Source organism: Macrobrachium nipponense, chromosome 42 (genome assembly GCF_015104395.2).
Source record: "Macrobrachium nipponense isolate FS-2020 chromosome 42, ASM1510439v2, whole genome shotgun sequence".
Taxonomy (NCBI): Eukaryota; Metazoa; Arthropoda; class Malacostraca; order Decapoda; family Palaemonidae; genus Macrobrachium; species Macrobrachium nipponense.
In genome coordinates this window covers 47,414,996-47,432,495 of record NC_061103.1, presented here as the reverse complement: position 1 = coordinate 47,432,495, position 17,500 = coordinate 47,414,996, and the positions used below count along the sequence as shown (strand labels likewise).

At 34.8% G+C, this 17,500-nt stretch overlaps 1 protein-coding gene across 2 annotated transcripts in view; it reads left to right on the top strand.

Moving 5' to 3' along the window:
• The window catches only part of LOC135213188 (uncharacterized), a 22,254-nt gene that overhangs the window by 317 nt on the left and 4,437 nt on the right, over positions 1 to 17,500 (top strand). The window contains exon 1 of one of the 2 annotated variants that reach the window (XM_064247154.1): positions 1 to 2,403. This exon is cut by the window's left edge and continues 316 nt beyond it. In XM_064247154.1, coding sequence (XP_064103224.1) covers positions 33 to 2,403 — 2,371 coding nt within the window. In that variant the 5' untranslated portion in view covers positions 1 to 32. Of the gene's footprint in view, positions 2,408 to 17,500 lie in introns of both variants that reach the window. The other variant, XM_064247156.1, reaches the window with a different exon arrangement.

Below are 17,500 nucleotides of genomic sequence, written 5' to 3'. Positions count from 1 at the left end.
CTTATTACTTAATAATTCGTAAGAACTGTGCAATGGCTTCGTCAGAAACGAAAATTTCCTCACAAGCGCTTAGAAATTTCAGACATTACCATTTTGTGAGGCACTGGGGAAAGAAGGTGGCGTTTATGATCTATTACTATAGTTTTCTCGACGGACAACATAAAACGATCCGCGATATTCTGATCGATAACAATGTACCACTGACGAAGAAATTTTTCAACGCCCAGGAAGTGAAAAATCTAACAGAGAAGCCGCCAGAGGAGTTGGACATCACGATGTTGAATAGGATCAGCCAGACTCTTTGGGAAAGAGGGGTGAATGACCCTGGTGGAGACCTCAAAGGATTAATGAAAACTATAAAAGATGAGAGGAACTTTGTCAGCCATGAAGAGGTGGCGCTGTCAAATACAGATCTAGAAAATAAACTTCAAGGCTTTCAGACAACACTCCAGGAAACTCTTGATAAAACCAAACTTCTCTTTCCATGCCATGGCTCAGAAATTGACCAGCTTAAAGCAGAGATCCAAGTTGCTGCTCTAGAGCTGCTAAGGAAGATCCGTGAGAAATATGATCCCTCAGTCCCAGAGGATGTGCAAAATCTTCAAGAAGAAATAGAGCAGTTTGGAAGAGAGCTTTCTGAATATATACTTAAACTATCTCGAGAAGAGCTCCTGCGTCTTTATGTAGACCTCTGTCAGATTTTGCCCTTTGACTGGCTGGCCCAGTATGATATCACAGAACCATGTAACATCATGGTCTCTTTGAATGTGGAGGAAAATATGGAGTTTCATGGGCGTCGCCGTGGCAACGCAGGTATCGTTGTAGATCAAAAGCAAATTTTAGCAATTAAAGACCCAATTGACCCTAAAGTTGTGATTATATCTGGTGATGCAGGTTCAGGAAAGACCACAATCCTTTGCTCCATTGTAGAGAGATGGCATAAGAACACAATGGATATGCCAGAACTCTCTTCCTTCCAAATTGTACTCTATATGCAGTTTAGAAACCATAGCCATGACAACTTTGATGACTACCTTAAAGGGTTGCTTCCACAAACTGTATTTCTGTACACTTTCTGTCAAGTCAAGTCTACAGTCATTGGTTCTAAATGTCTAATCTTATGTGATGGGTATGATGAAGCCAATGAAAAGTCTAAAAAGTTCTTCAGAGAAATATTAGCTCTTAATTTTAAAGATGTGAAGATTGTTGTCACAACACGTCCAATGAATACTCAGACACTAACAGATATTGTGAACAAAGGAAAACGTTCCAGAATCAACCTAAAAGTTTTAGGTTTGCAAAAACAGGATATGAACTTACTCACAGAACGACTCATTGGCTATCTAGTGAGGGATGATGTCAGCCAAAAGGAAGCACTGAAAAAAGAACTGCTTCAGAAGATAGAGGAAATTAACCCTAAAACTAAAGTAATCTTGCAAACGCCTCTGTATTTTAACCTGTTCATTCTTCTTTACATTGAATGTCCAGATATAAGGAATGAAATGTATACCCAGTCATCACTTCATTTGCAGTTGAAAGAGCACATGACCAAGAGACTCTCCAACAAGACAGGAATCTCTATTGAATCACTGAAGAAATTTGATGCACTGTACAGAAAATGGTCTCTGAAATATTACAATGAGGAAAAATATGAATGGTCTGAGACCGATGTGATAAACTTGCAAAAGGAGATTAGCTGTCAAGAGGTAATTCAAAACTTTGATGCCATCATGTCGTCTTATTTTTGTATAAAACACACCAAAGAGCAGCTCGAAATTAAAAAGGTTTTCTGCTACAGACACAGAAGTGAACAGGAGTTTGCAGTTGCTGTCAACATCTGTGATGACATCATCACAAGGGAAGGCCAGCAAGAGGGAAACATTATTGAAGATGTGCTGCGGTCAAAAGGATTTCAGATTGTACAAATGATTGCAGATCAAGCCTCCGTGTTCAGGAGATTAAGGAATGTCATTTCATTCATACCAGGAATCCTTTATAGTACAGATAGAGACGTTTTGTACAAGAGAATCAATGACATTCATGAATTCTTTGTATCATACTGCATCTCTAGTGATACACATTATTATCTGTTGGTTCCATATATTGAAACTAGATTAGATAATAAAATTCTGGAATCGCTTGTTTCAGTGATGGCAGTAAAGAATCTAAAGGACTATTTACATTTTGGAGTAGCTGATATCTTTTCTATCCTACCGCCCTTACTGTCTAAGGTGCGGCTTAAACGCATTGCGTTTGCAGATGCACCGAAAGATCTCTCTGAAGTCAATGAAACACTGCATGTGGCCAGCCAGCACGGTATTAATACAGAGTTTATTCTGCAGATATATCTAGATGACTATCCACAGTTTTCAGGACTGGTTCTGCATCCAGTGGATCAGTTACGTAAGTAGGTATTCCTTATTTTACCTTCATTGTAGTGCTAATATCTTTCGTCATAACTTAGACATCTTTAATTCCTTAGTTTTTCCATGCTTCTCACTGGCACTTACCTCAAGTGCCATATCAGTAATTTTGAGAGAGCACTAAAAATAAAACTACTTGATCTTATATTCTGAAATATGTATATCCACAGGCATGCATATGTTTCTTTGTCTCACTGTAAAATTAGTCTTTGGAAATTCCACACTGTTCGTTGTTTCAGATGACATAGTGAAATTTAGCCCATAGTCTAAGGCACAAGTCATAATTCTAGCAGTTTGTTTGTTCTATGGGATGAGAACACATTCATGATTGGCACTGGTGGTCCAGGGTCTTCTTTGGATTGTAAAATTTCTTTTAATATTTTCTTGTTTTAGAAGTAATATCATTGAGCATCTTTTCATTCAGAAGGTCTTGTGCACAACTTTTATACTATTCAAACTGGAAAATCATTGGAAAAGGGAATAGAAAAGCATAGAAAATGTGTAAGACATGTAGAGGTGGACAGTGGAATTTCCGTGTGCTAGTGAAACCAATCATACAATAAAGTGAACAGGGCTGAAAAGATAGTTTATTATAATAGTGCACTGGAAAGGTTTTGAGAAAAGCAGTTGGCATGGAGGGGGAAGAGGGTAGTAGCCACTCACATACATAAACAGATTTGTGAATAGAGAACCTTTGGCTGAGATGCATTTAATGTGTAGAAGGTTCCATACCCTCCCACCTGATAGGTGAGAATATTAGGTTTCCGATGGTCTGTATGCTCGTTTGTACTAACCATGTAGCTATACATATATGGGAAATTTCCACCACTATGTTTAAGTGATCTGAAAATGGCTTAGATATAAAGCCAAAACTGGTCAGAATTTACACCCAGTGTTTCATTTTCCCTGTGGTAAAGCTGGGTTTATAAATTTCGTGTCACTGTGATTATACACAAACACATACACATACACTCACACATATACACATATATTTGTGTATATACCCCAGTTAATGGACAACTCCATTAATGGATAATTCAGTTAAAGGATGTTTTGCCTAGGGAAATATCAGTAGGGAAATATCGGCTCCATTAATGGACTTTTCCCTCGGTTTAGGAACAGACAAAGACGAGTGACTAGACTACGTATATGATTAAGCATGTTATGAGTGTACAGATCCCAGCTGAAAGATTGGGTAGGGTTTGTTCTAGCTGCACAGGTCTCGATCAGTGCACATCGCTGCTAAACTGTGCATCAGTCATTGTGTTTTTCATTATTCTAATGCAAAGTAAATGTATAAAACATTTATTATCATAGCTTCTCAGAAGGCTAGAGGGTACCGGCAAGGTAGAGAGAGAGAGAAAAAAAATTCTACTCAGATTCAAAGAAATTATAGAAAAGCATGGTTGATCTGGCAGAGGATTATAGGATGTCCAAAGAAACGGTTTTTGCCAAGATGAAAAGGAGAGATCTCTAAGGTATTGAAATCTGAGGAAAAAAGTCTCAGATTATGAAAAAGTTTGAGATATTGTTAATTTGGATTAATGAAGAACAGTTGACATGTGACAGTGTTTCTGAGGTAACCTTATGTACAAAGGCAAGACAATTACATGCTGATGTACTGGGGTAAGACATGGAGATCCTGCCAGTTTTGACAAAGATTCTGCTGGGAAGTAAGTAAAAGGGTTGAAGAATTTTGTACAGGCTGAAGGTTTTGTTCCCAACAAGCGTTCATTTGCTGTGAGACAGGCCTGTTTTGGAAGAATGCCAACCAGGACCTGTGTCACCCAAGAGGAGAAGTCACTGCTAGGAAGCAAGCCATTGAAGGATAGGATAATTTTTGCTCCATTGGAATACAAGTGGGGATTTAACACTCAGAGTGTCCCACGGTTTCTAAGAGAAATAATATAATGAAAAATAAATTAAATGTGTTGTGGAGGGCTAACAATAATGCTTAGGTAACTAGAAATTTTTTATTGAGTGTGTGAATCAAGCAATACCTCGAGAGAAAACAGTTACTTCTGAAAGCCCTTCTTGCACTAGACAATGCTTCTGCCCATCCTCCAGGCTTTATAAGGGCGAGGGTTTTGCCCCAGCACGGATCCTCTCATGCAGCCCATGAACCAGCACATTTCTAATTTCAAGAAATCCTATACCAAAGCACTATTCCAGGGTGCTTTAAAAGGACTTCCACTTCCATTGCATCGCCCTTACGTGGTAGGGGGATGTCTCTTACTGAGGCAAGCCTGAAGAAAACTGTGGCCAGATGCTGCAGCAGAAAGGGACTTTGAAGCATTAGAGGCTAAGCCTGTTGTGAAGGATATTGTTTCTTAGCAATTCCACTACTTTGGAGGTGACTAATGTTGATGTGGAGGAGTTATTGGAGAAACGCATAATATAGATCACTGCAGAACTTTCAGACAAGGAGCAGCAACAAAGCCGAGGAATTCTCTTTTGAAGAACAGGAGGGAAGGAGGGTGTCCCATGTTCATCAATGAAAGGTGACAAACCGGAAGCAAACTGTTTAAAATGCAGTTTGTTACTTCAGGAACATTTTAGAATGTGGGCAAAAACAAACATGGCTGGACAGATTTTTAGTAACAAAGTAAACATAGTGAATACCAAGAACAAATCTTGGATAAAGAGTAAATAGCTGCCATTTCTCTGGAAAGGGGCTCTTACTTCGCAAAAGTAACTTCTGCGTCCTCTTTACCTTCCTCACTACCCTCCACACATGCCATCAAGTCTAGTAATTACTAGAGAAGTGAGAACAATTTGTTTCTGTTACATCTATTTACTTTCTTTATGGTTTATAAAGAATTATAATGTATTTAAAATGTTTCCGTGGTCTACCTTCATGCTCATATATATATATAATATTATATATATATATATATATATATATATATATATATATATATATATATATATATATATATATATATATATATATATATATATATATATATAATATATATATATATAATATATATATATATATATATATATATATATATTATATATATATATATATATATATATATATATATATATATATATATATACAATATATATATATATATATATATATAATATATATATATATATAATATATATATATATATATATATAATATATATATATATATATATATATATATATATATATATATATAATATATATATATATATTATTTTATTTGTGCTACAAATAACCTTTAATACTCAGGGGAAGTTTTTAGTTGATAATAATTTTGTCCTCTCGTGGGTTCGAACCAGCGCCCAGTGGATAGAGAAGAAATCAGGACTCAGTGACATTATCGATTCGGCTAACAAGTGTAAGGTTATAAGTTGATACCGACTCCAACCTTCCAAATAACCATCGAACTCGGGTATTTGTAATTAGAATTGATATCCATGTAATTAGAATCGATACCCTCTGCCATGTTAACAAATTCGAACATTTGCCACATGGAATTGTTGAAATTAACTTTATGAAAAGCTTTACTTGTTTATTTAGTTGAGTATGCCATTTAAGTTGCTGTTTCAGCGTTTTCTTTAATGTCATTTGAATCAATAATTTGATTAGATAATCTAAGTTTATTGAAATACTGCATTATCATTATTTGTGTTGTATTGCTTTATATTTGAGTGGCTTGCCTTTGTAATTGTTGAGTAAGACATTTAAGAATAAGTGATTATTACTGTTTTGTGATCCTGTAAGATTTCCGATGACTTGTTTTCACCATTTGTTGTAAGATTTTAAACAGAATACAGTTAGAAACAACGACGTCAACAGCCGACTTTCCTTTCTCCCACCCTTCTTGGATGTTTGTTAGTCTTATATTTAAAACATTATGGTGCCCAGACCCGGGAAAGGATATCAAGAACCCATTTGTGAGTGATTATATGCTAATAAATAGTTCAAGATGGAAAATTTGTTAAAGAAGAGAAAGGCAGCCAGAGGATGGGTTTCTAGGCTAGGAAAGGAGCTTGTAAGTTTATTAGGAATGCCTGTCCTTAGTGCAGTTGAATTGAAACTATTATAGAAAATTTTGATATTCGTTTGTCTAAGTTAGATGAAGTATAGTCAGAAATAGAAGTTGAGTTAGAAAGTGACTTGCTTAATAATGACTTGGACAAGGCCTTTGAGTTTAGAACAATGTCTCTTATACCTAGGATTAAGGCTGCTGAGAAACTCCTAGAGTTAGACAAAAAAGGTGACGATGATAGTAGTACTAATGGATCTTCAGGTGCACAAGTGAAGCTGCCTAAGCTAGAACTGCCGAAATTTAAAGAGTGACAGAATGGCAGTCCTTTTGGGACCAGTTCAGTTGTCATGTAGACAATTCTGATATACCAGTATTAAGCAAGTTTAGTTATTTAGCGTCATTGCTGGAAGGAGAAGCCAAATCAGTTATCTCAGGTCTATCTCACACAAGTGCAAATTATAAGATTGCATGTGATCTACTTAAGGAGAGATTTGGAAGGCCAGAGAGGATGATATTTGCCCATGTTCAAGCACTTTTAAATGGCAAGGTTCCTGTTAAGGCAGGAGGCTCTAAGTATGTATACCTGCTATGGAATCTACAGGATGAGTTGTTGACGCACATCAGAAGTTTAGAGGCTTTAGGTGTATCTGGTAAGCAGTGTGAAGTTTTCCTGACGCCAATTATTCTTTCTTGTCTTCCGAATGAAATACGACTGGAGTGGGCTAGGAAAGGTGCTGGTCATGAAAGTGATTTGGAATGGCTTCTGAAATTCTTACAAGAAGAAATAGAAACTATTGAAAAGTCTGAGACATTTAAAGATGTTACTTCTAGACAACCAGAAAATCCTAGTGTATCTGAAAAAAAAAGAAACTGGCACGCTAAGGGCTCAAGGGAGAAGGTATCCTCTGCATCTGCTCTGCATACCTTATCAGAGGTTGAATATCCTATCTGTGGATTTTGTGCTAAAAAACATAAAACAGAAAATTGTTATGAAACCTTGAAATTGAATGGGCTACAGCGTGCTGAGAAAATAAAATCTACTGGATTGTGCTTTAAGTGTTTAAAAAAGGGTCATTTAGCTAAAGGGTGTTTTTCCAAGTGTAAAAAATGTAATGGAAAACATAACATCATAATGTGTGGTATTGAGTTGGATTCAAATAAGGATAAGGACTCCATAAAGGTTGCTGTAGAGAACAGGTCTGAAATTGTAAATAAACGTAATGAGCAAGGTTAATTTTGCTGGAGCTGCTCTTCATAACGTTGCTTCTACAAATGTAACTTGTACTATTTTACAAACGGCAAAGGTCAGTGTTGTGAGATCTAATGGTATACCTATTGAAGCAAGAACTTTGTTTGACAGTGGGTCTGACCGTACTTATGTTAGTAGTAATATTGTAAAGAAATGTAAACCTGAGTGGATTACTAGTCAGCCTCTTGCATATTCAGTATTTGGAGGTGACAAGTCAAGTAAGAGTAGCCTAAGTAACATTTATAAATTGAAGTTACTTGATCGTAATAACTTATCCCATTTATTGACAGCTGTTGAGGTTCATAAGATATGTCAGCCCTTGATTAGACCAGTTATTCCAAATAATATGTTAAATGCCTTTTCTCATGTACAACTTGCTGATGATTATCAGAATAATTCACATGTGAATATTGATATATTGATAGAGTTGGATGCATACTGGCAGTTCATAAAGTCTGATGATGTAATTCAGTTTGATGGAATTGTAGCTCAGAACTCTGTATTTGGTTGGGTACTGTCTGGTGCTTGGCATGCTAATCCTTTTTATCCCTGTACGTCATCTCAAATGTTGTGTATTTCTAAGGTGTCTGATTATGATGTAAGTAAATTTTGGAATCTAGAATCTGTAGGGATTAGTCCTAAGGAGTCCAATAATCAATTAGAGTCAAATTTCACATTGCAGGAATTTTCTGAGAAAATTCAATTTGTTGAAGGTAAATATGAAGTAGCCCTACCTTGGAAAAGTGAAACCGCTAAGAGTGATCTAATAGATAATAAACAACTTGCTTTAAAGAGACTAAATAAATTACACTGTAAATTAGATAAGGATGTTAAGCTTAAAACTGAGTATTACAAGGTTTTTGATGAGTATGAAAAGGAGGGTATAATTGAGGAAATTCCTAGCAATGAGATCAGTAGTGCTTTTACTATTCTTTATATGCCTCACAGACCTGTTGTAAGAGAGGCTAGTACAAGTACAAAGGTAAGCCCTGTTTTTTATGCTTCCGCTGCTAGTTACAATGGAGTATCTTTGAATGATTGTCTCCAAACTGGCCCCTCTCTTAACCCCAACTTAGTAAAAATACTGATTCGGTTTAGGAGATGGCCTATAGCCTTGTCAGGTGATATAAACAAGGCTTTTTTACAAGTGAATATGAGACGAGAAGATAGAGATCTGCATAAATTTTTACTGAAGTGTGAAAATGATATTAGAATTATGAGATTTTGGCGTGTTCCATTTGGTAACACTGCTACCCCCTTTTTATTAAATGCTACAATTCGATATCATCTTGAACAGTGTAAAATTACTGAGGTAATACAAGAGTCAAAGGAAAATATGTATGTAGATAATGGGTTGAATGGTGCTGACAGCTTTAATGAAGCTTATGCCAAGTTCAGTGAGGCTCGTAAGGTTTTATCTCTGGCAGGTATGCCTTTGACCAAATGGGTCTCTAATAGTAAATTAGTGACGTCTAGATTTAATGATAGAATTAATATTGTTAAGGAAGATGAAGCTACGGGTGTGTTAGGATTGCATTGGTATAGCAATTCTGATACATTTTCCTTTCATGGAATTGAACTAAGCTCCAAGGTAGAGCTGGAGTTGACCAAACGATCAGTTTTGAGTCTTATTGCTAAATTATTTGATATTCTGGGTCTTATAAGTCCCTTTGCAATGTATGGTAAAATACTTTTTCAGGACATTTGGAGATTGAGTCTTCTTTGGGATGATTTGTTACCTCTGGAACTGCAGGTTAAGTTTCAGAAAGGGGTCGAGAGTGCTAAATTTCTGAAATCTTGGAATGTTAATAGGTGCTATTTTCCTGATACTTCATGGGGCGGTCTTTGTAAAATTGAATTACGTGCCTTTGGAGATGCTTCCACAAAGGGGTATGGTGCTTGTGTATATATACAAACCTGCTCCCAGGATGGTTCTTATAAGGTGTCATTGGTGGCATCCAGATCTAGAGTAGCACCTATCAAGACAGTAACTCTTCCTAGACTGGAATTAATGGAGGGTTTATTATGTTCAAGGTTAGTAGTTTTTGTAAAGAATGCTCTAAGTTTGGGTAATGATACCTCCCTCATATGTTGGACTGATTCTAAGATAGCACTTGCTTGGATTCAAGGAGACCCTTGTAAATGGAAACCCTTTGTAGCTAATAGAGTTACTGAAATCCAAAGTATAACTCCACCTAGCTGTTGGCATCATTGTTCAGGAATTGACAACCCATCTGATTTGATATCCAGAGGAACGTTAGGTGATCAGCTTTTGGCTAACAGTTTATGGTTAAATGGTCCCTCCTGGCTATCTGAACCTTTGTATTTTGGTCATGAAGGTAAACTCTTGTTTTCTACTATGGAAGAAGCTAATTGTAAGGACGATATGACTTGTGTTGCTCTCAGTTTAGACACATCTTTGTTTGAATTTGATAGATGGAGTCACTTCAGTAAAGCTCAGCATGTAATGGCTTGGGTTTTGAGATTTGTACATAACTGAAAAAAGCATGTAATTAAATGTTTGGGAACTTCAGGCCCACTGACTTCAGATGAATTAGATAAGGCCAAAACTAAAATGATTTATTGTGTACAGAGAGAGGTCTATCCCTCGGAAGTTAATGCTTTATTGAGAAAAAACCTATTCCAAAGGGGCCAAGTTTGTGCAAATTGGATCCTTTTCTAGATGAGCAAGGTTTATTAAGAATTAAGGGTAGGCTTCAGCATGCAGATTTAACCTATGAAAGTAAACACCCAGTAATAATACCCAAATGTCACTTGGCTAAACTATTTGTCAGCTTTCAGCATATATTTCTTAAACATGCAGGTGTTTCTTCTATTATGTCTTCCTTAAGAAGTAGTTTTTGGATAATAGGAATTAGAGTATTAGTAAAGTCTGTCATCAAGAAATGTGTTAGATGTCAAAGACATGATTCAAGAGCTTGCAGTCAACCTGTAGCTCCTTTACCAGAATTAAGGGTGAAGGCTGCACCACCATTTAGTGTAACTGGTCTCGACTTTGCTGGTCCTCTATTTTGTGCTGATTTTGCATCGCAAAAGTTTTATATTTTGTTTTTCATGTGTGCAGTAGAGCTTACTGACTCCATGAGTGTCTTTGACTGTATGCTTACAATTCGCAGATTTATTGCTCGTAGGGGGCTTCCATCTGTGCTGTATTCCGATAATGCTAAGACCTTTGTTGCATGCATTGCAAAAGGTTTATGGACACCTATCTCCCCACTGGAGCTTTATAGTTCCAAGGTCTCCTTGGTGGGGAGGTTGGTGGGAACGTTTAATAAGATCAGTAAAGTCTGCTGTTCGAAAAACTTTAGGTGCTAATTATATTTCCAGGTGTGAATTAGAAACGACCTTACATGAAGTTGAAGCATGTGTAAGTTCCAGGCCTTTGACTTTTGTTAGTGATGAGACTGATGCCCCTGTCCCTTTATCTCCCTCTCATTTTCTTATTGGGAGAAGTACAGGTTTTCAAACTCGGGTGAGCACTGACCCTTCTTGTATTTCAGCTAAGGATTTAAGTGATCGAGAAATCTTAAGAAGGCAGAACTTAAATAAGTTTTGGAGTGTATGGAGCAATGATTATATCAGGAATTTACCTTGCGTTGTTAAAGGTTTCACTCATAATTGTGACCTGGAGAAAGGTGATTTAGTGTTAGTGAAGGAAGATAATCTGCCCAGACTGCATTGGCCCTTGGGTGTGATAGTTGATGTATTTCCAGGCAAAGATGGACTTATTAGAGGTGTAAATGTAAAAACTTCCAAAGGGGTAATTACCAGGCCTATACAAAAATCACATTATCAGGAAATTTCAAGTTTTGGCTCTGAAGCTATAACAAAAACCATCAATGAATCCATGCCTGAATCCCCTCTTGAGAAATCTAAGACTGTATTCACTCTTGAGTACTCTGTTGAGAATCGCACCCGATCGGGACGGATAACTGAAGTCCTTAAGAAACTAGATTTGTGATTATATAGGTTTGTGTCTAGATTCACATGTTTATTCAAGATTTGTAAGTCCATTCACTTTGAATAACATTTGTAATAATTTATTTTTATTTTTGTCTCATAGCAAATATCAGTTTGAGTTATTGCTACAAAATATATTGAAATTACTGTGAAATTTTAACTCTTCCAATTTGAGACAAATTCCAGTGTAACTTACTGTATGTTGTTAGACTGTTCCTTGTTCATTATTATGTTTTCTTTTTTTTTATAGGAGTTATGACTCCTATGGTGGGGAGAATGTTGGAATTAGCTTTACTTGTTTATTTAGTTGAGTATGACATTTAACTTGCTGTTTCAACGTTTTCTTTAATGTCATTTGAATTAGTAATTTGATTAGATAATCCAAGTTTATTGAAATACTGCATTATTACTATTTGTGTTGTATTACTTTAATTTGAGTGACTTGCCTTTGTAATTGTTGAGTAAGATTTAAGAATAAGTGATTATTACTGTTTTGTGATCCTGTAAAATTTCCGATGACATGTTTTCATCGTTTGTCGTAAGATTTTAAACAGAATACATATATATATATATATATATATATATATATATATATATATATATATATATATATATATATATATATATATATATATGTGTGTGTGTGTGCATATATATATATATATATATATATATATATATATATATATATATATATATATATATATATTATATATATATATATACATATATATATATATATATATATATATATATATATATATATATATATATATGAAATGATGAGTATTAAGAATATAATTAAAACACCATTATGAATATGATTCGTTATCTTTGGGGTGTCATTTTTTTTTAAATAATGGGTTGATAAGAGGACATGATGATTATGACATTCTGTGAAACGTATATGTCATCATTTTGACTCTGTGGAAAACGAGATCCTAAGGGACAATACTCAGCATCAGCTTTGAAAATGTTGACCCAACCTCTTTGAAGGTCGCTGCCTAGGCAGAACAGACCACGCCCTATCCGTGTAAAGATGGAATCAAATATGTTTTTAGAATCTGGTTTTGGGTAGATTTTATAGGTGTGACTATGATCTGTATATGACGTCATGAACTTGTGACGAATTGGTGAAGTCATTGGTTTGGGAGTGTCTTGAGAGGGAATTCGTGCTCAGGATACGAAATTAATCCGTTCCGAGGCGGCCTTTGTAACCTGAGTTTTTTGTATCTTGAACCGCATTTTACATGTAAAGTGCCTAATTCATTCCAAGCCCTACAAAAACACCCCTGTACATATTATAATAAAGCCAAATTGACCAATAAACAATGAAATACAACAATTTGGACCATTCAGTACCTAACTTAAACTACATATACTACTAATATGTACTACATACCTGTAAATAAAGTCTATTAGTGTACATGGTATATAAGAAATACTGCACGTACATACGTACGTATGTAGTAAAATGTGGAATCTTACCTTTCGAGTGAGGCGATCTCCGAAAGTGGCGGCAGAGGAGGAGGACAAATGGCAGAAAACTTAAACACTTATCTTTACGAAACATTAAAAAATGTCAGGAAGCATTAACACTAAACTTTACAAAAGACAATAACAAATGGCACAAAACGTTAACATTTAACTTTACAAAAAACTTAAAATTAAATTTCTTTTTTTTTGTCTTTTTTTTGATTTTTACAGTTTTATTACTTTTTTATACTTTACGGATTTTTGACAAAATAGCACTGGCCTTGTGGGAGATTGCTGTCTTGGTTATCGTATCGCCAGCGATTTCTTTGTCTTTTATCCATACAAGAAGCAGCCTCTCCATCTCATAGTGCACATGGCTCCTCTTGTAGCTGCTTTGATGGCTTCCTTCTGCTCAAGGATCGTGCCTATCGTCGACGGATTTCGGCCGTATTTCTTAGCGATCACACTCAACCGCATGCCAGCTTCATACTTCTTGATAATCTCCATTTTTGTCTCCATAGAAAGCATCCTCTTCTTTCCATGAACTTCAGCAACTTTCTTGGGACCCATGACTATACTGTACGTAATTAAGTTATGTAGTATACTAATTAAGTTCTCTCACAACACGATAAAGTAGTACAACGGAATCACTAACACGAATTTACGTTAACAAACGAAATCGTATGTGTGAACAAACGAATTCCGTGTGCGTACGATAACGCTGGTGCGAAGCAGTGGCTGAAGAAGAACGCCTTTACATAGAGCACGATGGGAGAGATGCTGACCAATAGGAGAGCAGGATCTTATGGCGGTGACTAGCATCAGGAACGAATGGGAGAGTGGGAGGATGGTGGCGAGTCTACTCAGTTGGCTGCGCGCGAGTTTTAAAATTTTTATCAGCGGTCCGGGCGAATCTTGGGACTTTACAGCAACAACCTTTCGTAACCTGAGTTATTTTCGTATGTAAAGCCCAAAAAATCTTCGCATTTGCTTTCATAACTTGAATTTTTTGTAAGCTGGGACTTTTGTATGTCGAGGTACCACTGTAGTGTGTGATTAGTGCTTGAATGGGTAAGCATACTTACTTATAAGCCCAAGTGTGGCTTGTCTTTGTATTTTGAATATTTGTTTGAAAGATGTCTTATTCCATTTGACCTTTTGTTTTGTGTCATTTTGACTTATTTTTTTGCTTATGTAGATATCTTTTTCTGTCTAACTACAGACGGATCCGGCTAATGAGAATGTATTTCATAATGGGAACTTAACTGATGGTTCAGTGGTTATGGTGTTACTGATAAGACTGTGCTATGAATTTCCTAGTTTTATGACTAAACTAATGTTAGTTACTGTAGAGAAAGGGATGGACGGGTTTAGTTCGATCCCCAGGGTTATTTGAGTTATTTAGAATTTTGTAAAGGTATTGTGTATGGTGCTATGTGTAAGCCTTCTCCCCCTAATGTACCCGTGAGATTTCTCCAGGCTTTTAAGAAAATTAAAGAAGACGATACAGTGAAAGTGACAGAAGCAGATAAATCTAATGCAGTGGTAATAATGAATAAAAGTTACTATATAAGTAAAATAATGACATTGCTAAATGATACTGATACTTATACGAAACTGAGGTCTGACCCTACACAGACAGTGAACTCCCATTTTAATAAACAAATTAAATCCATTTTGAAGGGCTTGGACCAGTTAATTAAACAGTTTACACCACAATGCGCATCCCTACCTTATATGTATGGTTTAGTCAAGACACATAAAATCAATAACCCTATCAGACCAATCATTAGTTCAGTGGGCTCAGTTACGTATAATTTATCTAAATGGCTTGTAAAAATTCTTACTCCTTTGGTAGAAAACATTTCTAACACGAATTTTAAAAACAATGTTGATTTTATAAACAAATTGAATAGTTTAAATTTGAATTTTGATTTTAATATGGTTAGTTTTGATGTTGTCTCTTTATTTACAAAAGTGCCTGTAGATGATTTACTTGAATTTTTGGAGGATGAATTAGAACGTCATGATATTCCCTTAACTGTAGCAAACCTCATTAGTCTCATAAGGTTATGTATCAAAGATAGTAAATTTTGTTTTAATGGGGAATTTTTTGTGACAAAACGTTTGGCATGGCTATGGGTAATCCCTTATCTCCTGTCCTTAGCAATATTACAAGGAATTTTTTGAGACAAAACTCTTACCAAGAATTTTGCCCCAAAAAGTTATTTGGTTTAGATATGTGGATGATATCTTCTGTATTTGGCCAGTTCACGAAAATCTCCAGGAATTCCTTAATAATCTCAATAATTTAGTCCCTTCTATAAAATTTACTGTAGAGGAAGAAAGAAATTGTAATTTGAATTTTCTTGATGTAACTGTCCATAGAAATGATAGAAATTTCACCTTTACAGTCTTTCGAAAGTCAACTAACATTGTCTCTTTTGTTCATTATTACTCCAATCACCATCAAAATGTTAAATTCTCTGTTTTTTCTGGAATGTTTCTAAGGGCTTTACGTGTCTTAGCCCGCAGTTTATTGACTCTGAAATTAAAACTATTTATGATATTGCAATGAAAATTAAATACCCAAGGACTTTTGTAGATGTGGCATGGAAAAGAGCTAGAAAAACATTTTATTCAACTTATGACAAACTTGAATTTAGTAAGAATAACATTCAAAAATTACCCTATGATGAAAGGTTTTTAGATATTCCTAGAATTTTTAAAGCTTTTTAACATAAATGTTGTTTTCAGTAATATTAATGTCAAGAGTTTAATAATCAAAAATTCTCCTAAGGATCTTCCAGGCTGCATATATGAAATTCCTTGCAAAAAGTGTGATAAAGTCGATTACGGACAAACTGGTAAATCTCTTTCACAACGTCTCAAACAGCATCAGTATTCTGTGAGAACTGGGCAAATATCGAATGCATTATTCGTACATATGAGAGATTTAGACCATCCTATTAACTGGAGTCAAGCAAGAGCCTTAATTCCATGTAATGACACAGTTTAAAAGGATATCATTGAATCTTGTTTTTCATCAAGTCAAAAAAAAAAAAAAAAATAGAAATGTTCTAAATTTAAGTCTTGGTTTTATTTAAACTTGATGCTTTCATAATGAAAAAAGTTGTAGATAAATATAAGCAACAAAATTAATATATTCAGTTTTTACATGTTTTGGACTGTAAAGAAACTTTGTAATTTCGGTTAGGGTCAATCTGTTTAGGTTTGTGACCGTGTGATATCCGATAATCCTGGATGATCTCTTTTAATTTTTACCCTTTTGACAATTAACCATCTGGTATTCTTGATCTTGTGTTGTACCTGAGACCTTTCTCTCCAGTTGTACCTCATTAACTCCTTGACAATGTCTGAGTAAAGATGAAAGCGCTTGGATTTCTGACTATCATTTTCCTGTGGAATTTGCTTTTATATATATATATATTATTTTATATATATATATATTATATATATATATATATATATATACATATATATATAATATATATATCATTATATATATATAATATATATATATATATAGATATATATATATATTGTGACAAAGTGCCAAGTATCTGGTTACTACACTTACCAATCATTAATTTTTACCTGAACCTTCATGACAGGTAATAAACGACTGAATACTCTAAAGCCAACAGTGATCCCTTAAACAACTTTCCAGTATTGCAGGAAATCAGACTAAGTTATTCAAAACAGGTGTGAGGTAATCTTCTAAGTAATTAAATTGATTAAAGGGCATCACTCCATCAACAACTTTAAAAGTCTATGTAAGTATTTCCCTGATTTCAGAAGTCTAAGTACTTCCCTGGTTCTAACTCACATCAACTAAATTGAAGGAAAGCAGCTCAATTACCACTCTATGTTTCTCCCTAAGCATAATCAAACATAAATATAATCAGGTACGTATACTGGTGAAAAAGAAAACATTTATAAAAATTTTATATACATAAATTTATTATCAATCTCAAAATTTTTAAGTGAAATTCACAATATCAGGGAAATTAACTATTACTTGAAAACAAAGCAAAGATTATTTAATTCTTGAATTAATTAAGCAAAATTAAATCAAAATTAATTTATCACAAAATTCAAGAAAATTGATTAATTCGAAATTCAAAAGTGTTATGCAATAATTAAAATTTGGAAATTAATTCACAAGTGTTAAACAACAATGAAACTTGAAAGGAATTCTAAGTAAATGCAAATTAACTTGCAAGTGTTAAATTCAGTTAAATGTGCAGTGATTAATTAATGAAAACAATTAAGTTAACTAAATTGTGAATGCAAATGAAAACACAGAAAAAGGTGTAAAATACCAAAATTGTAAAAAGTACCAATCACACAGGACAT